This window comes from Fusarium mangiferae, assembly GCF_900044065.1.
Source record: "Fusarium mangiferae strain MRC7560 genome assembly, contig: FMAN_scaffold023, whole genome shotgun sequence".
In the NCBI taxonomy this organism is placed as follows: Eukaryota; Fungi; Ascomycota; class Sordariomycetes; order Hypocreales; family Nectriaceae; genus Fusarium; species Fusarium mangiferae.
The window spans coordinates 273,886-293,193 of NW_024573943.1; the positions used below are offsets into that span (position 1 = coordinate 273,886).

Sequence of the window (19,308 nt, forward strand, 5' to 3'; positions counted from 1 at the left end):
TAACTCTCACCTCACTGTTCCTCGTCGCCTGTGTTAGCAGCATAGAGTTTAACTTTATAGGTAGGCAATACTTCTATTATACAACGACACGGCAAATAGAAGATAGGGAAATGTTGCGACATTAAATCCGCTCAGATTATATAGCTAGGGCCAATTTTCATATATTCTATCCCTATCCTTAGTTCACAAAAGAAAGTTCTAGGCGTACTCACGGTCAGAATCGTCGTCAACAACATAACTCTGGCTCAACTCCACTCCATCAGTAGCCCCAAAGAGCTAGAAGAAATAGTCAGCATAAGTCAAAATAGACAGCCACAAAGACGTCAGAGATTGGGGTTTAGATGTACCTTCTTTATGTCTCCGTAAATGCCAAACTGCACTGCAGTCATGCCACTGACCATGACGGCGCGTGCCTGCATGCCCGTGTAAGCACCACGTAGTCCAAGCTCGGAAGCAATGCGGAATAAGCGGCGTGTTGTGCCTTCACCACTGCCTGCCTTTTCCTTGTTGATTTTACTCAACATGGTATCAGCAGGTTGAGAGACAACTGCCGCTGCCAAGCCAGCGACAAGTCCAGCCCCAAGGTTGATACCAGTAACTCCTATCGAAGGTAGCTCTCTCTTGTCTATAACGCTGTATGCTGTCTGGATAGCTTGCTCGTAGACTAGAAATGTCGCCATGGTATAGGGAATCCTATGATGACCATTCAGATTAGCAGCCAGGTATACACTGAGCACAGGGACCGCAGTTTGTCTGAATGCACGTACTGTTTGAGCAGGATAGGGCTCAGGCCAGAGTACAGGCCGCCGATACCCTCTTCTCTTGCTAGTTTTGCAAGGGCGCTTACGCTGTCAGTGGCATAGCTAGGCTGAGACACGAGTCGTATGCGAACAGACTCGAATGGGCAAAGTGCGATATCGCCGAGGAACTCGGCCGCAGCGGCCGAACCAAGATACACGGCATTCCTGTGGTTGGAAGCAGTCGACTGTCCAAGATAGTCGACTGCACGAGCCTTGAAATACTCATAGCCTCCAAATTTGAAAGCACCTTGAAGGCAGTAGCCAGCGATTGTCGGGCCCAGTCCCGTCAGGAGAGCTCCTGATCCTTCAGCTGAAACTATATGGCGTGCACTCTTGGAAAGGCTGCTGCTGTATGTAACTGGATCCAGCTGGATCCTAGTTTTTACCCTGTGCAAGAGATACGTGTCAGCGACAACAGCGTTGTAGGGCAGACAATGTAACTGTCAACCAATGTCTTGTAAATGTCGGTTACTTACACATCAACAGGAGTAAGGACAGCATGAGTGAAAGAACAACAGAAAGCGCCGGCGAGGGCATATCTTGCGTACAGAGATACGCTTGTCAAGTTTTCAGTTGTTGCAGTAGCCATAAGCTTTTCCTTAGTTGGTAGGAATTTGTCTTTAGCAGCGCTGATCGCTTCTGAGGCATTAGGTGCATGATTGACGAATGGGAAACTACTGATAAGAATGAGCGAATGAGTCAAAGGGGAAAAAAAAAGAGAAACAGGCTGCAATCGCCGTGTATTTAAAGGGTAATTAAAGCCACCACCACCTTCTAGAGCTTTTGTTCTTCAGCTCATTCAATTCGTCGGCCATGGCCTTTTGTTGCTGCGCGCTCAGACTGCTTCCCGCTTTATCCAGAACCCTCAAGTGCTCTTTCTTTAGCTTCTCGAATTCCGCGTCTAACTCTTTGTGCCATGGATATAAAACGAAGACCTGGAATCCCAAGGCAGAACTGGCCACGAAGAAATTGGTCAAGGATATGGCGCGTGTGAGCTTCATTATGGCTCGTGATGTAGGGAAGGCGCCGGATAAGGATCTTGACTGTGTATCGGATTGGCAGATACGTAGTAGAGAAGAGGAGGGTTGAAGGTGGTAGCTTATAGAATTCACGGCTGTATTTGTGGGGAAACAAAAAGATTAGGGGTGGTGACATGCGGAAAGATTACAGAAGAGAAAGTACGTGAAATCCATTGGGGATTTTTCGAGAGAAGCTCTGTTTTTATTGACGTGTGAAGTGACATGTGACACGACTCCAGTCTGTCGGTAAGGAATCTTTGACCGAGACAAGAAAGGGAATTATCGGGTTTGAAGGCAACCCCACAAGTTCATGCTTGTACCCGATGAATTCCACGTGTCGGCTGCGTTGGCAGCTGCATGATGCCCGATGAATGACCCTCTGATCATGACATCCTGTTCAGATAGCCATCTTGGAACGGTCAAGAAAAACCTTGCAAGGTGAGGGTTCAGGAAGTCTTCTCGTTAAGAAGCTTTATATGGAAGTCCCTGAGCGAGTATCCCTTTTCTGGCTGCTCGTGTGATGATGTTGAAAAGGAGAAGCTTTCTGTGTACATGCACAATACAGCGGAAGAGGTCGCAACGCAACTGGGGACATTCTGTGACCATCGTATGATTTTGGCAGAGAAGTGGAGTGCAGAAGGAACTGAGCCTAACTACAAGGAGCAATTCCGTGGGAAAAAGAGCTTCGCCTGGACTCTCGCTTGGAGAATACCGGAAACTTTATTTCTTTAGGCAATCAATAACTCGCTGTTTAGAGTTTGGCCTCAGGGCGCACTTTGGGGATACTGTTCACCAGAAAGTGATGCTTATTAATACACATTTAGAGAACCTCTGCTGTTTTCTAGGCTTGGAATATGCTATTCTGTCGTCCTGATTATATAGCCTCTCTTATCACAAGAATGCAACTTTCTTCCGTGAAACGCAGTACCGTAGGCCTTATGGTTTGACAGATGCCGGTGCATGGCCCTTTTTTAAACCTTTTTATTAAGATTACAACAATATATGCCGACGCCGATTTATCCGATATGCTGTTAAGCTTCGATTTAGACTTCTAGAACCTATTATACATCTAAAGAATACGAGAGTTTCAATAATAATAGAAACACTTTACTTTAAGTAATTATATATAAGGATAGTATATGTTCTGTGTGATTGTTGCATCCACATTCGTTATCCGTCATTTTAGTGCCTCCCCTCCCTACTAGACTATCTCAAGATGGTCCACCAGTACTTGCTCTTAGCGCTACCCATCCTGGTGCTAGATGCTGCACAAGGCGTTAACGCAATCCACGCTAAGAAATCAAACCCATCGCCTGCCGGACTGCATGTTCTGCCTCTTATTGCAGCTAATTCAGATGACTATCATTCATGGATTGCCCAAGTTGCGGCGGGCACTCCTCCCCAGAAGATGAGGCTGAATCTGGACATAGCCAAATCGACAACATGTATGAGCTTCTTGTTAGTCGCGGGCGTGTATGTTATTGACAATTGTAGGGTTCATCTCTGATAAGACCTATGCAGAATGTGATGGCTGTAAGAATGGATACTATCAGCTCAACAAATCCAAGACCTCATCCCCTGTTCTGGGCCATACGGCAATCTCCTATGGCGATCCAACGACATATCCACCAAGCAACCTCACGTTTGACCTGGACTTTCACAAGGACACGTTCGACATTGCCGGCGTTAGTATCCCGAAACAAGTCTTTGGCCTTTTCAACCCCTACAAGAATGAGTTCTCGGGAATTGGTGGACTTGGCCTCGGCCCCAATTTGGAACATGGATATGCGCCGGGCAAAATCTACAGCTCTTTCTTAGACAATCTGGTTGCGGACAAAAAGATTGCCAGCCGTACCTACAGCATTGACCTACACGAGCACGGCTCAAAGCCAGGCAAGTCCTTTTGTTCAGCTATCAAAGTATCCGGCTAATCCTCTATCTGATAACAGCTTCAATTATTCTTGGAGGTATTGACACTGGTAAATTCAAGGGAAAGCTTGTCAAGAGGCCGTTGGTAAAGGATGAGCTTGGGACGTTTGGGCAAGTACTCAAAACTATTCATTACTGAGCACTTGACCTAACCTTGGATACTTAGACCTTCAATCGCTCTCACAGGCCTCCGCCAGACTGTCCCCAAAGGAAAGAACAAGGCCGGTGAAGTGACAAGCTACCAAGTCCACAAGAACGACTCGGTGTTCCTCCTCGACAGCTCAAACCAGTACCTCCGGTTCCGCCACTCCTTCGTCGATCCTCTTTACAAGACTCTCGGCGCGGTGAACGACGGACATGATGCCTATTTCGTGCCTTGCGAGAAGCGAAACATGCCTGGTAGCTGGGACTTTCAGTTCGGTGACGTCACAATCAAGATTCCGTACAGCAAGATCATCACCAACCAGTCAGGTGATAAGGGCAAGACTTGTTGGGTTGGTGTCTTGACCACCTGGAAGGGACAGCTAGTCCTTGGACGTAAGTTGGCGTTTTTTCGTGTAAGGATGTCGAGAACATGTGCTGATACACAACAGAACCTTTCTTGGAAGCTGCCTATCTTGCCTTCGATCTGGACAACAAGCAGGTTGCACTGGCCCCACCAGCCGAATGTGGTGAAAAGCTGGTTGCATTTGGTTTTGGACCTAATGCTATTCCCAGTCTGAAAGGTTGTTAGGTTACAGACCCAGATGATGGCGGAATCTGGCGTAGGGCTTAATACCGAAGAAACACAGATTTGGACTGCATCATGACATTGAATTATATAAGTTAAGTATGTATAGATATTCCTATCTACCTGGCTGACTACAGAGCTACTGGTAGCCTGGCTTATAATAAATACCGCTACATATTTCAAACACTAGTATCAGATGTCTCCAATTTTGTGCAGCTATAATCACCATGCTTGGTAGACCCGTTTGGAATATAGAAGCGCTTGTCGATGCGGCTGAAGGTCAAGAGACATAAAATAATGACCTCCAACATAAAGTTGAAAACGTAGAAGCATGACTTGGAATGGTACCAGGCTGGGTTAGAAAGCAGTCGCGGGTGAGCCCAGTAGGCGCCTGCTTTGAATCCCGCGATTGTGATGCACATACAAGATGATAGCGTTACAATCAATACTTTGGCCCTCATACTACCCTCCCCGAATGTCTCTCCATCATTGCGCCGAGGCAAAGATATTGCACCAGCGACATGTAGTATTGGGATGCAGGTGAAAAACAAGAGGTACGTTACGGCTGCGAGCTGAACATCGCGACAGGAGGAGCGAATGTCGGGGCTTTCAGAGTATAGCTGCACGACTGTTGACGTGATAACCATGACCAATACTCCCGGAATAAGAGAATATGAAATCTTTGTGCCGACCCGCAGAATCGGGTGCCATCCGATCAATGGTTGTTTAGCGCGGAGTACGCGTTGAGAGAGGATGACGTTGATGATGTAGATGAGTAAAATACCAGCATTGACTAAGATGTTTGCTGCGACAGCTAGGCGAACATTGTGCTGTCGATTCGCCCAGGCAATGCGAAGGACAAGGGTTGTGACTCGTGCCATGCAGAAACCGAACAAGACACCGGAAAGTATGAATTTGTAGTTGCGTCGGCGATTCTTTTGGAATATTGTCATGTTTGTCGCTGCAAAACAGATGTAGAGGACGATGAAGACGGCACAAATAGGGGTGTCGATTTGGTTGCTGGGAACGCCACCGAGGCCAGCAGTAGTTGGTGGGTATAAACGGCCACGTTTTTCAAAGGACGTCAACATGTTGTAGAGTGGATAAACATCTGTAAGATCAGATACTCGATGTAGAGAGAGATGTGTTGGTAATCGCTGGTCCCAGTAGCGTCGTCTCGTTCATGATTTATATAATTCATCAAGGCATAGAGGTTGCTGACTGTGGATCGGTATGTCTACTTTTGACTGGTCAGACGTTGCCGGCCACCTCATGGCGACCATTGCCTGATAGGGCAAAGTGCCATCGGAGGCTCAACTCGTCCGGCTTCCGCGGCCTAGAATTTCGTCCGAACGTCCGCATCGTCTCTTCCATTACTGCATTATCAATTCTCACGCCTCGCACCGCAGGTAGTGCCTCATTTTGCACATTCTGAGCACCGCACCTCGGCCTATTTCGGCAGTATTCGTCCATTTTTCAAGTAATCTTCCTGCCTGTCATGTTTGCACTGCAAAGCCCCCCCGTCCGGAAAGGCACCAAGAGTTGCAGAGAGTGTATGTCTTTCTGCATCTACCTAGAGCAATTCGAAGGCCTAACTTTCATGTAGGCAGGAGGCGAAAAGTCCGGTGTGTCCGAATCCCCGAGGACTCACCAACCTGCCGACAATGCGTAGAGCGGAACACTTCGTGCCTGGCTCAAACATCGAGTGGTCGCACACGGCAGCTGCATCGCCTACCCTCAGGATACCGCCTCACGCGGCTTGAGTCTCAGGTCAATCGGCTGACCAAGAATATTAACGACATTCAGGTGAAACTCGGGGGCGAGCCTATTCTCCAACTTGAGCAGGAACTCGATCAATCGCTTGTCAGCGACGGTTCTGATGCCGAATCCACCAGCTCAGCGGGCTTTATCGCGGAGGAGTCCTCTCAACTGCACTCGCTTTTCCACAATGACATTCTCAGCTTTGACATTAGCCAGAAACATGAGCACATTCTAGAACGACGGACGAGAGCCTCGGCTTCGTTGCGCGAACGTGCGCGACCGGCACTTCAGCGATTAATCCCATCCAAGGAAGAAACTGCAAATATGTTGGTAATTACCTTTGACTGGCTGCAGATGCTGGCCTCCCTGCTACCGCAACCTTCATCGCCAGAATCTCATCACGCCTTGCTAGCAAGATATGATGAGATGTGCCAGCCAGATGTCGATGCTGTTGACCTGGCTTCTTGGCTTTTGGCTGTGGCTATCACAGCTCAGCAAATCCCACAAGAAAGGAACGGCTCAGAGTCACCATCCCTTGACTCTAAAAAACGCATGGCCTTCTCTCGTGCCGTGTCGGAGGCCGTTGAGAGTCTGGTACTCAGCCACGACCGGTTGGTTGGCACCATTCCTGGCCTTGGGCTAGGCCTCCATTTTGTTCGTCTGTAAGTTAGACCTACTGATCCTTTTGGTGACTTACCGCGTCTTCGCGTGTATCACAAGAATCTTGATGTCTAATAGATATCAGCCTGATGGGCCGCGGAGACTTTCAGCAGGCCTGGCTGAAGCTGCGGCATTTTATCGCACTCGCCGAGCTAATGGGCTTACCGAAGGCTGCACAATCGGGCTTGAACGAAGAATCGGCGAGAAAGGCACAGGCATGGACGCTTATGTGCACTATTGACCGCATGGTGTGCATGTTTATCAATCTCCCTGCTTATACAAGACGGTCTCCGAACATGGCACCCCTTCCTATAATGGTGGACGGTGTCGTTCAACCTTCTGTTTACCTCAGTCGGCTTATGGATATTGCCCCCGAAGCCTTCGGCCTCGATGATCTAAGCGGAACGCAGGATTCGAAAGCAGCTTCATACACAGCTGTATTAGAAGTCGCCCGTGAAGCGAGGTCATTGGCTGGCGAGGCACCCAAGTCTTGGTGGGCCTTTCACATGGACCAAGATCTAAAACCAGATCACATAGTTCAGTTTGTCCACTACTGTTTACTCATGAAAGCACACCTTCCTATTGTTCTCCGGCAAAAAGGAAGCGAAGACTATGGATACGACCACCTGGGTTGCATTGACGCCTGTCAATCTGTCGCTCAACGCTATCAATTTATTCGCCGGAAACTTCCTCCTGGGTTCTTCAGTCTCAACGTACTCGATCTGCAAGCCTTTACAGCCGTAATACTACTACTTCTCATGCCTTACAGTTCTACTCTAACCGATTTGCACATCTTTCAGATCGATAAATCTGGCATAGAGTGTGTCGTGGCCCAGGTTCTCCAGCTTATGGAAGAAAAGTCGGACAAGGGTGTTGGTTCAGACTTTGCGCGGCGTGGCGCTCATACAATTCGCTCCCTCCGCGACCTTCTCCAACAGGATGAGGATCCTGGCAACTCTGTAAATGAAATCACTGCCAACGTCCCACTCATAGGTACAATTCGCGTTCGCCGCAATAGGAAAGCATCACCCAATCTCAACAACCACAGCCAGGTATCATCCAATCAAGGTCCACAGGCTGCTCAATGGGACCTCCAGGAGCAGGCAGGCTACAGTTCGGAGCTTAATACAGGGATTAGCCTCCAAAACTCTGCCATCGAAAGTTTCATGGCGCCAGAGTTTCAGTGGGACCAGTTGTTATGGTCCATAGAGGACTCAAATAACTGTATGTTATATAATTATAGTATCATAGATGAACTCAACTAAGATGCAATATGGTAAAATATATATTAATATATAACTTTTCTTACTATTCTTTTTTTTACTTAAATAAGTTAAATTATTATATTATATCTTAAAAAGTTAATATAGATTAAATATATTTATACTTTAAAATAATAATTAATATTAAGGTAGTAAGTAATAGTATTAATAATAATTTTATAGAATATTAAAAAAGTCACTTTTTATATACTTTATTATATCTTTTTTCCTTTTAATTAATATAAATATAAGCTAAATATATAATTTACTACTTAAATCTATAGCTAAGGGCTTAAATTAGCAGAAAGCGTATTATAAATAGTTATAACTTATAATCTATTTCCAGCTCGCTAATAGCGCTACTTAGAACTGACCAGAAGACACATAACCATTTCCTACTGTACTGTCTATTAGTGATAAGCCAACATCTCATCTCTCGGATCTCCCGGCGCCTCGTAGTGAACGGGCTCCGTATACATATCTTTCCACCCCTGATCAAGCCGGGCAACAGCATCAGTGTTAGCTAACCGATCGCTATCCCACATCACATATCCCCACTGACGCAAAGACTCTGGTATAAAATTGCCAAAGAGATTGCTGTATGTCTCTTTCCAAAAGATTACCCATGCCAACGGAGGCGATCCATCACTGTCGCTGCTGAAGACCATCTTCTCACGGTCGTCCTGGGCTTGATCCCTATCGGAGTGATGGCTCTCGCGCCTTGTTTCTTGGTAATAAGAGTTTGTGCTTTCGAAAAGAATATCTTCCACCATCGGCACAATTTCGCTTGCGATCAATTCTGCTAGCTTTGATTGATCTTGTGTCTTGAGAGCGGTGGATAAGACTGATAGCCCCCGTGAGATTATGCCATAGAGCTGATTGTCATAGGGCACTAAATTTATTAGTAACATGCTTGTGGGGACAGAGTTGTTGAGCTCACAATCATCTTTCCAAAAGAGATCAAATGCGCCGGGTGGTGTATGTGGACCAGTTCGTACGTTGTCGAACGATGGATTAGACGGATGCAAGTCCCATCGAACCTGCTTGAATACACTGAGGTACTGTGCGTGCACAAAGACGTTTATACACAAGATTTCTTCAACCTCCCATGCTGTATACAGATCAAAAAAGAGCTGCACTAAAGGATCACCATAGCTGGCAAAGCCCTTAGGTGGACCGAAAAGGTTGTAGAAGAGTTGGAAGCGGTATAGACCGCGCGTGATGCGCTGCTCTTCTGTTCTGCTGATTTCGTTGGGTGAAGACAAACCCTCGAGGTTTAGACGAACCCAAGTAACGTAGTGTTTCATCAGAGGGCGGATGACCGATACATGAAAAGATACCATACTCAGGATCTCATCCTCGTCAGGTGGTTTCCAAGACATATCAGTGACTTCGAGGCGGCGCAATTTATAGTCCTCAATAAAGAGTAGAACCTTTTCCCGGTTCCGCCTCAGTCGAAATTCAGGCATATTGCATTGGTCGACCATGTATGCATCAACATAAGCCTGGCCAAGTTCAAGGTATAGGCAATGCCATAGCCAGAACGCTCGGTCAAGTCGATACTGTTGGTGAAAAGTGGGAGATGCATGGATCAAGGCTGAAAGATCTGTGAGAGAATCTACTGCAAATAGAATGCGATTGCGGATCTCAAAGGGCAGTGCCTCAAGAGTGGAATGGCAGAGCGGCTTAGGACTGCTTGATACAGGAGGTATAGTAGGGGCCGCCTGAGTAGGTATCTCATGGTCCTTCTTTTTGTGTTTCCTTTGCAAGAGCCCCTTTAGTCTGTGCATCGTCGGGAACTTTCTTCAGGGATCTGGACAAAAGTTGCAGGATGCTCTGTGAGGTTGGGAACATCAGTAAATGTTGCTTGGACTTGTCCTGTTCTGATGAGCCACGTACCTCTTCCTTCCTTCCTTACGCTTAAGTTGTGATTTCGCTCAAATGAATTATTTTTAGCAATGATTGTTGACTCTCAGTTGGGAACGGAAGTAGATGTTGGAGGTTGTTTAAGATAAAAGATGCCGATCGAAGGTCACATCAGAAACGTTCGAGATATCGCGCGGCTAGAGCGGAGACGACTCGCCTCAACCAATCAGATACGGCGGTTTCACGCCCAGCTAACGCGCCTCGTCACCATTAGAATTACGTTGAGAAGGCTGTGTTTGTCTGCGACTCTGGGCCAACAGGTTGTCTCTAAAAATATGGCCCGTGATTATCCGAGCGGCTGCCGGATTGGCCAGTACAGAGGGTCGCGTCTAGGCGCCAATACTCAGCAGTGATGTCTTGAACCGCAAATTTAGGATGCATCGCGCTGAGAGTAACGGTGTGTTGGCTCTTGAGTTTGAATCCTGCACAGACAGCTTGATTCTTCATTATTTCAGGACTGTGTTTGGCCCAAATTGACCATGCCTGAAATACTTCGTACCTTCTATATCGGCCGGGCGTTCGACCAACTTGTTAGTAGCTAGAATTCAGTGAAGGCGCCGATGGGTACTGAGATCCGTTAAATCTGAAGCTCGACGAAATGTATATGATGGCTCCCAGTGTCTCTTCAATGCCATAAAATAAAGGTTTCATCATCATCATCTCAATATATTCTCACGCTAATCATTGCCATTATCGAATTCCATCCATATATCCTGCTCTGTCTGTCTTAAGAATTGATCTGTTTTTCGCCAACCTTTAGAGGTACGATTGCCAGCTTCGAATTCTGCTTAGTCTGTTTTGAAAGGAGAATATCGACGACAAATCATCGCCGCTTTATAGAGGGTAGCTCAGGCTCCCCTCAGCTTTAGCTCAGGTGCTGCTTATCCTCAGCTCAGGCGACCCGCTTGAGCCACCAGGGTTCCCTTCCTGCATAAGCCTGGGGTGCTCGGAATTTTTACCACCCAACTCTACTTGTGTCCGCGAAGTGAAATCAGCCCGAAAGCAACAGGACAGCTGCACTGCCCGAGGTTCCGCAGATGTCTCCGCTGCCACAACAATCAAAACACAGGATGTAACGGTTCACGAGCAGTCGATTTTCTATGTAGAATCCCCATCTCAATAATAATAATAAAAAAAACTCGGATCAAACGCTACATCTTCACTGTCAGTTTGAACACTCCCGGTAGCAGATCAAGCGGAACCTTGAGACCGCTCAGTGCTATATCCCATAGACTGACGCATATACACCAGATCAGACTAGTTTCTCGTGCCCTGCGTTCTCCAGTGTCTTCCTTTGAACTGCAACAGCGTCGTAGGTAGTACTGCTGCTGCTACTATCGTGGCCGTAGAGATTACTGCGCTTAGACTAAGGCCGGGGCTTTCGACCATCTGGGGTATCCTGTATTCCATGATGAGCCAAAGAGCAGACATACAATTTTATTGGAAGCTTACCAGAATGGACCAATGAATCCCCAACATTGGCGGATGAAAGTGATGAAGACGCCTACCGCCGCAGCATCTCTGGGATAGCAATCCACGGCATATGTGATCATGATGGTCGTGACGATCTGGTTCCCTGCTGCCGCGATGCCTGCCCCGACGATAGGGGTAACATCCCACGTGTCCGATGCTCGGTCGAGTTGCACTAGGAAAACTACCACGCCACAAATTGCTGTCAAGTAACCCATGTAGCTTAACCATAGACGGTATTCTGGTTCCGGCCGCTTGCCCTTGCGTTCGCGTAGTCCCATCCATTTATCGGATAGAATGCCGCCAATCTGCTCTCCAGCGATCGTTCCAATAATTATACCAATGTTCTGAAGGCCGACTTGTTGGGTATTGAATCCAAATTTCTCGGGGAAAACTTGAGGGATCTCAAAGGTTGTCATGACGCTGCCCCAGAGAAATACCATGGCATGTGCCACAGTCGGAACGACAACGTTGGGGAACCTGATGAAGCCCAGAGGATGTATAAAGTCCTTCAGCTTTAGCGGTTTGGGATCTATACGGCGGAAACTGAGGTACTGTTGTCGGAATGAAGAGTTTGCTTGCGATTGGATACCCGGTTCGAACCGGGTTTCGGGTCCAAACAGGCCGTGGAGAATAAACTGAGCACCGTTGGTCTGGGAAAGTTAGCAGAAATCCCAGGGCGATATGAATGGAAACTGACCATGGCAAGAATCCAGTAGATCCATCGATAGCCAGTCCTCATAGCAACAAACCCAAAGATGAGGGGAGCAACAGGAACGCCAAGCGTCACCATTGTAGTCCAGACACCCATATATCGCGCCCTTTCGTTTCGGAAGAATGTCTCGGACACAACAGCGGTTCCGATAGATGCGGCAGGGCAGATGAAGAAGGCAGTTATCGCTCGACAGAGGCCCATCGTCCCGTAAGTAGGACTAACCGCACAGCCAATATTACCGACAAGGCTGCAAAGAAGTGATACTAGAAAGGTCGGACGTCGGCCGTAGGTATGCGAGAGTGGGCGCCAAAATAGTGGTGCACCACCTAGTATTGCGATAACAAGAGATGTGAGGTAACTCGCTCGCTGTACGCTTACTTCAAGGTCTTCTGCAATTTCAATAAAAGCTGACTGGATCGCCGCGGCGGTGAAGGTTGCCATCATTCCGTGGAATGCGACAAGACAGAGGTTTGCAATTTTCTGAGAGCCTAATCAGCACATAATATTGACGCCAGTTGGAACGGGGACACTCACCTTCCACTTGGGCCAGTTTAAGGGGTCGGCATCGCTCATGCAAGGGACGGGGTCGAGATTGATGGTGCCATGGCGCTCAAGAAGATACTGTTTGTGTTCTTCACTGAGAGATTCAGTATCATTCTAAAAACATAAGTATCTCAGCCTCCAAAGATGGCTACGGAAGTGCCTTCAAGCTTCCATGGGGAGGTTGTAAGACTTACACAATGCTCCAGAGACTCGACTTCGGGTTTCGACATATTGAACAAGAAGTGGGAAGCTCACGAGACCAGAACTAGGTATCCAAGCCTGTAAGTTGTTGTTTGACTCCTTCTGATGGTGGGACAGAGAGAGGCGCGATGGCAATATATCGATCCCCAGGAGTATTCCCCATGGGGTTTCGCTAATGCCTCCACATGCTCCAGACCGGGGAAACGGCAAATTGAACTAAGGCCCGCTATCCACTTGCCCTTACTACCTGCTGTAGTAGGGAATCATTGTGTTACAGGGAGGTGTCATCGTGAGTCCGCCACCGGAGCTCACGCGGCTCAATGGTTCCCGATTGGCCACTTTGCCCTTTGGCTGTTGAGCCGCGTCACGGCTCGTTGACCTTGTTTTCCTAAGGAGAAAATCCTGGTTTGGTGACCGATGATCCTTGGGGAGTGGAGAAGATCAGTCTGAATATGGAAGTTACGGATATGCGGCACGACTTACAAGGTTCTTGATGAACCTTGACGTGTCTATGAGTCGTTTGTTGAAATTTGGACAAGTTGGTGGAGACCATCCCTTACCCCTAGTTAACATTTGTTAGGGTCACTACGGCCGGAACAATCTTTTTAGACTTATTCCAAAGTCATCACTAAGCTCTAAGACCGTAGTCTGGTATTTCGGTGTCATTATCTGACTATTTATGAACCTTATCAATGACCGCTGTGTGTCTCGCCTTGAGATCTACAAGTTGGATGAGAGAAAGTGAGAACGAACTTCCAGCTATTTTGAACAGCTCGTGACTAGATACAAATAATGTTCATCGTGATATGAAGACCTTGGCTCGATACACTCATCCTTCCCACAAAAACTCCTGCGTCATTCCTGGAATCTGATTCCGCAGTGCCATTCCATAGTCTCCGGCATTAGGGGTCCTGAGTAAGGTGTGGATGTGAAACTTGGCTGGCTCCTTATTCGTCAAGAACACCCCCGAGTGATGATCAAACTCAACAATAACGACAGGGCTCTGAATGCGGTAGTAGAAAGGATCCTCGTCCTTAAACCCACCAATCCAGCAAAAATACGTCTCATGGAACCAGCGCTTTATCTCGGCTAGCTGAATATCTCGGGCCCTTTGTGGCAGGTATAAAAGATATTCTCGCAGGATTTCGGTTACAATATCTTGCTGAGCTGCTGATAATTTGGAAACGAGAACGCCTTCGTAAGGCACCACACGATTGTCGCGATAGGCTCCGCAAAGATGCCTCTGGTCATCGTGGTTCCAGCGCCCATAGGGCATCGCCGGGTCTTTCATCTCCTTGTATACTTGAGCTAGAGATTGGATATCTGGAGGCAGAATTTGCATGAGCTGCAAACCGAGAGTTTCTTCTCGTTGCAAGATTCTGGTTCCGCTGAACTTTCCGTGGTCAATCAGGTTGGGTTCGGCACCAGTGAACCACGGCGAAAGAATGATCTGCTTTTTATAGAAGAAGGCATTAAGACATAGGTGATGTCCGTAGAAGGAGAACCCCCAGGGCTCAGTGGTAGATGGCTCCGCGCCAAACAAGACAAAGTTGTAAGAAAACTCATTCATGATGGCGGGCGCTTCGACTAGCTCGCCCAGGAAGCCGTTGATGCGCATGGTCGAGACTGCCTTCTCATAGCCTTCGGGAGATAAAGAAGTCTTCAAAACTTGCATGACGGCAGTTTGTAATTCCTCGTTCGTTTCGTCTAGCCTGACGCCCTTATCAGTGAGCAGGAATTCGGGATTAGACCATGTACGCCATTCTGGAGAGTCGATGTGATAGGTTGAACGGTTTCTCTGTTCAAAGCTCATTTTTGATAGAGCTAGCTTGGTCGCATCGACAATATCCTCAATTGGAATGCCTTGATCTTCAAGTTTAAAAATATCTGGTTTGACATGGCCTTGTAGTTCATCAGTCATATGCGTATAAACTCGATGGATGGTTGGACTTACCATCATTGGTGACACCCTTGAATGGCTCAGAGAGCAACTTGCGCCAGTGTAGATACAGACCATGAAGCCACGGAGGAGTGCCATTCTCTTTGAACGCCCTTGCGTACTCATAGGGATCCTGCTTCTTCATGGTAGTGAACCTGTTAATCTGGAGATCGGGCAAGTGTGCCCGGAACGGGCTGGGTCCAGCGCCTGGATGCGACATTGCTGATAGACGAGTTGCTACAATGGGAGGATAATCTGTGAACTTGGCTCTCGCCTTAACGTCACTACAATGTTTGAATTATGTATCTGCTACGATTATATCATATCCACTGTCTCTGTTGCATCCACTGAGGTGCTTCCCCTCTTCGAACAATCGTAAGTTGGACGGCTCCCCACAATGATCGTCGGGTCGGAAGCGAATCCAGGGTCGAGGATGTCGGCTGACCTGATTCCTATTGGACGATTCGTTCTCCGCCGGATATTCCGCGACTAGCACAGCTAATCTTCTGGTTTGAGGTAAAGCATCACGTCCGTACTTTCCGATATTGTTAGTTTACTAATTGATGATGGGCTATCTTACTTTTGGCGGGAAGATGTTGGTTCCGACCTTGGGTGCGCTAGCAATACTTGCTACTTTGGGAGGATTGTTTGAGAAGAACCGCGTAATTTTTGTACCCATGATTGGCTGAGATCCCGTCGATGACCTGTATGAAGGATTCGGGCGAGTCTCGGCAAATCACTTCCCTGAGCAGTGCGATCGGACATTGGACTGCCGAGAGTCGACAGTCAGTCAGTGAATCGTTTATATTCCGCTCTGACGCACTCATAGTGAATGACCAAGTTCATCACTAACAGCAACCATGTCGACGTCACAATTCAAACGTATGTGTTCTTTGGCTCCAGTGGCGCCGAGAATGCCAACTTACGCGGACCTTAGGTCTTGTTCGCTTTGTTCCCCGCTCTGATGCGAGCGCCATCTTGATCGGACAACCAGTCTCCGAAGATGTCGATGTCGGACAAGCGCTGTTCAACGGCGAAGAAGTCGCCGTGGAAGTCTTTTCGGGCAAATCTGTCTTGGACCCAGGAGAAAACACAGGCGCTAAAGAAACCATTGATCGCGTCTTGTCGCCTTTGGCAGCGGGCGAAGTTGGAACTGTTCGATGTATCGGTCTAAACGTGCGTTGTTACTCTTCACTAGAAGAAGTGCGCTAACGAGACTCATTTTCTAGTACAAGCAACATGCGGATGAGGTGGGAATCACTGATCTACCCACTATTCCAACCGTCTTTATGTTAGTTGGCCGACTTCTGGGATTCTCGAACGGCTCGCTAACCGCTACAAAGGAAGCCTAGCACATCCATAGGAGATCCTTGGCCTGCGCCGACCATTCTACCCAAATTGACACAGTTGGATGACTGTGGAGACTATGAATCTGAACTTGCTGTCGTTATTGGCAAGACTGCAAAGAATGTGTCTCAGGAAGACGTCATGAACTATGTGCTCGGATATACTGCCTGTAACGATGTGTCAAGCAGATCAAGCCAGTTTGCTCAGTCTCAGTGGTCTTTCTCCAAGGGATTCGATGGATCTTGCCCTCTAGGTACAGCATTTTTATGTTTGACTATGTGACGCTATCTAATACTCCCAGGACCTACCCTCGTGTCCACCTCGGCCGTGCCAGATCCTTCGAAGTTTCGAGTGCGCGGTTTAAAGAACGACAAGCTTTTGCAAGATTGCGGAGTAGAGTAAGACACCTGCTTTAATAATTGTCTTCTGAATAAATGCTGACACGTTACTAGCGACCTCATTTTTTCCATCCCAAAAGTCATCAGCTTCCTGTCTCAGAGCACTACATTGCCCCCAGGGACAGTTATTATCACCGGTACCCCCGCAGGAGTTGGAGTTGCAAAGTCTCCCAAGGTTACTCTCAAGCACGGAGACGAGTTCAAGGTCGAGATAACTCCGCATATCGGGACACTTATCAATGTTTTCGAGAACGAATGATGGGAATCTCAAAGCCTCCCTAACCTATGACTGAAAGAATCTTGTTTCGGCTTAGCTAGTTAGATGTTAGACGTAGTACGTAGTTGAGTAGAAGCAACGTTATCTTCTCATAACCAGCTCTCCAGGTTGTTGTTATCACTTCTTCATTGCAGAGTCCCATCTGCGCCATCTTCACTAGTAGATGTACAATGACTGAATACGCTGGGGCCATCGACTAAAACAAGCGGGGAGGATTGGAGATCAGCAAAACTTTCATTTCCGACATTATGCACTGATTAAGATTGAACAATAGAAAATGTCATCTTGAAAGAGCATCATCTTCCTAAGAGATGCTCCGCGGCACCCATGTCGGGGCCCTGAACTGATCTCACAACCCATTTGTTGGACTCGACATCCTTCATCGCTCCCCACCTCCTATCTTTAACCTCTGGTCGAGTCTTGCCCATCTCTATCACCCCAACTTCAAACTTAGGGTCGTGGCGGATATTCCAGGCGATGGTGAATCATTCACTGTTACACAGGATTCCAGCCATTGACAATCGACCTTCTGGCTCCTCCGTCAATATAGAGGGACTGCGTTGAAGATGGATGCAAATTGGAACAATATAACAGAGGATAAATAGGAATGCGATGATGATATATGCTACCCATGGCACGACAGACAGCCGCGTTGTGGGGGTCAAGGCCGCCCCGGTATCTTCTTCAGCCTCTGAGAGCGAGTCGAAGCCATGGTGTTTCCTAGACATGATGAACCGGCGACAAAGACAATTTTCGTAAGTCGGTGCTCCAACACACCATGATCATCAGGTTTTCTCCCAGATCATCCCCGGCATATTTGTGCAGTATCCTGCCCAAGCCCCAGGGAGACCCTTGAAGCTGGGGGCTTCCTCGACGCCAACAAAGAGCAGGACAGGGAACTTGCCGAGACTAGTGGCATGCCGTCGAGTTGGATGCCTCCGTTCCCACAAACTGGACAAGGCTGATTTTGGCTTCCAACATAGCGTAGGACGTCCATTTGCCTTGTCCGTGTGACTTGAGCTGTCCTCAGCTGAATGCGATTAGCAAGGGAGCCACAAAACCACAGCGGACGTGGGACTGGTTCGTCACTCCACTTAGGTCATTATGAACCCAGACTATCAACATTTGGCTTATTGATGGTTTCCACGCTGCTAAAGCCACAAAGGACTTGAAAGGGCTCGACCTTGCTGCCTTGGGTCATTGTGAGGTTGGATTGCGCCTCGCAAGGCACAACTATCGACGCTATAGCTTGGGTATGGGCACTTGTAACTGGAGGTCTGGACTAGCCCAAGCCTCCCTTTGGTCAACTTATTCTTTATCGGAAGAAGCTGTACTTTACCTACCTATAGAATTGGAGCCTGTAAGCTTAACAAGAAGCTTGCCGTTGACCCCTGCGCGCCTGCATCAAAATGATTCGACCCATTGCTGTCATTGCTGTCCTCTCGAACACCTCTGGGTGCTATGCGACGATAAACCTTAGCCATTGCGTAGGGGACAGCACGGAATTTTCAAACTGCGACATAGCCAAGTCAATTGCTCTAAAATGCAGCAATCTCAGCAAACAAGAAACCATCGACTGCTTTTGCACGCAGGAGCGACTGGATGCTTGTGTGGCGTAAGCCTATGCTTATTGATGATACCGTTGAGATACTAACTATGGCTTAGGTGCAAGGATGAATTCAGGAAATGCACTCTGGGCAACTCGTATGATAGTTCAGTGGATGACGAAATCGCCAATTGGCAGGACGCATGTGAACCTTATCTTTCAGACGACTTCAAGACTCCGTCCGCTCCCGACCCAACGAGGACGATAGATCGAGACGCTTGCGAGGGCATCGCCGAGAGCTGCGCTCATTCAAGCCAGTCGGTAAGCCAGTCGGTCACCTCATGCTCTTCCGCCTATAAGAAGCCAGCGGATATCACCAGCTGCCAGCGTCAAGAATCCATCGTGTCTCTTGCTTCGGTGTGTGAAATTGATGGCGCAAACTCTTGTGTTGGAAAGACCGTGATGACGTCCAACATCTGGGAGTTCCGCAACTGCTAGGCTGCCACCGATGTCTTGCAAACCACCGAGTGAAGTCAAATGATCATGGCAACCCTGCAATTCTAACAGCTCGGCAGGAAGGTGAGCTAATAACAAAGAAACCGGACGACTCTACTGCCCAAGATGAGACTGCTACGTTGGTATTTGGGCCAACTTCAACTGCAACTTCGACTGCATCGAGTGGGACTGTGTCCAAGCACGCTAGTACGGGCTTTGTAAGGACTTTTGCTTGTGCTCGTTTCAACATTTATCTCTATTTCTTCTTGGTAGTATCCAGTCGTTAGATA

The 19,308-nt window shown here is 47.8% G+C and overlaps 9 protein-coding genes across 9 annotated transcripts; 4 read left to right on the top strand and 5 right to left on the bottom strand.

Annotated features, from left to right (window-relative positions):
* Window positions 1-198: 198 nt before the first annotated feature.
* On the bottom strand, window positions 199-1,801 carry FMAN_05201 (putative phosphate transport protein MIR1; the record flags this gene model as incomplete). The annotated part of the gene is made up of 5 exons (XM_041825761.1): window positions 199-276; window positions 348-693; window positions 768-1,187; window positions 1,277-1,477; window positions 1,572-1,801. The coding sequence occupies 5 exons, from the start codon at window positions 1,799-1,801 to the stop codon at window positions 199-201; spliced, it is 1,275 nt and encodes a 424-aa protein (XP_041691109.1).
* Window positions 1,802-3,035: 1,234 nt separating this feature from the next.
* Window positions 3,036-4,481, top strand: FMAN_05202 (uncharacterized protein; the record flags this gene model as incomplete). Its single annotated transcript, XM_041825762.1, has 5 exons — window positions 3,036-3,264; window positions 3,314-3,712; window positions 3,769-3,859; window positions 3,915-4,285; window positions 4,342-4,481. 5 exons carry the CDS (start codon window positions 3,036-3,038, stop codon window positions 4,479-4,481), a joined length of 1,230 nt encoding a protein of 409 aa, XP_041691110.1.
* Window positions 4,482-4,657: 176 nt separating this feature from the next.
* Window positions 4,658-5,569, bottom strand: FMAN_16260 (uncharacterized protein; the record flags this gene model as incomplete). The annotated part of the gene is made up of 1 exon (XM_041825763.1): window positions 4,658-5,569. The coding sequence occupies one exon, from the start codon at window positions 5,567-5,569 to the stop codon at window positions 4,658-4,660; it is 912 nt and encodes a 303-aa protein (XP_041691111.1).
* Window positions 5,570-5,976: 407 nt separating this feature from the next.
* Window positions 5,977-8,164, top strand: FMAN_05203 (uncharacterized protein; the record flags this gene model as incomplete). The annotated part of the gene is made up of 3 exons (XM_041825764.1): window positions 5,977-6,031; window positions 6,085-6,901; window positions 6,985-8,164. 3 exons carry the CDS (start codon window positions 5,977-5,979, stop codon window positions 8,162-8,164), a joined length of 2,052 nt encoding a protein of 683 aa, XP_041691112.1.
* A 407-nt stretch (window positions 8,165-8,571) lies between these two features.
* Window positions 8,572-9,951, bottom strand: FMAN_05204 (uncharacterized protein; the record flags this gene model as incomplete). Its single annotated transcript, XM_041825765.1, has 2 exons — window positions 8,572-9,053; window positions 9,102-9,951. The coding sequence occupies 2 exons, from the start codon at window positions 9,949-9,951 to the stop codon at window positions 8,572-8,574; spliced, it is 1,332 nt and encodes a 443-aa protein (XP_041691113.1).
* Window positions 9,952-11,344: 1,393 nt separating this feature from the next.
* FMAN_05205 (putative MFS multidrug transporter) lies at window positions 11,345-13,045 on the bottom strand (the record flags this gene model as incomplete). Its single annotated transcript, XM_041825766.1, has 5 exons — window positions 11,345-11,486; window positions 11,540-12,210; window positions 12,258-12,752; window positions 12,807-12,929; window positions 13,010-13,045. The coding sequence occupies 5 exons, from the start codon at window positions 13,043-13,045 to the stop codon at window positions 11,345-11,347; spliced, it is 1,467 nt and encodes a 488-aa protein (XP_041691114.1).
* Window positions 13,046-13,845: 800 nt separating this feature from the next.
* Window positions 13,846-15,175, bottom strand: FMAN_05206 (uncharacterized protein; the record flags this gene model as incomplete). The annotated part of the gene is made up of 2 exons (XM_041825768.1): window positions 13,846-14,918; window positions 14,971-15,175. 2 exons carry the CDS (start codon window positions 15,173-15,175, stop codon window positions 13,846-13,848), a joined length of 1,278 nt encoding a protein of 425 aa, XP_041691115.1.
* Window positions 15,176-15,815: 640 nt separating this feature from the next.
* FMAN_05207 (uncharacterized protein) lies at window positions 15,816-16,959 on the top strand (the record flags this gene model as incomplete). The annotated part of the gene is made up of 6 exons (XM_041825769.1): window positions 15,816-15,837; window positions 15,893-16,131; window positions 16,185-16,246; window positions 16,299-16,555; window positions 16,604-16,700; window positions 16,755-16,959. 6 exons carry the CDS (start codon window positions 15,816-15,818, stop codon window positions 16,957-16,959), a joined length of 882 nt encoding a protein of 293 aa, XP_041691116.1.
* A 1,427-nt stretch (window positions 16,960-18,386) lies between these two features.
* Window positions 18,387-19,021, top strand: FMAN_05208 (uncharacterized protein; the record flags this gene model as incomplete). The annotated part of the gene is made up of 2 exons (XM_041825770.1): window positions 18,387-18,592; window positions 18,643-19,021. 2 exons carry the CDS (start codon window positions 18,387-18,389, stop codon window positions 19,019-19,021), a joined length of 585 nt encoding a protein of 194 aa, XP_041691117.1.
* Window positions 19,022-19,308: the final 287 nt, after the last annotated feature.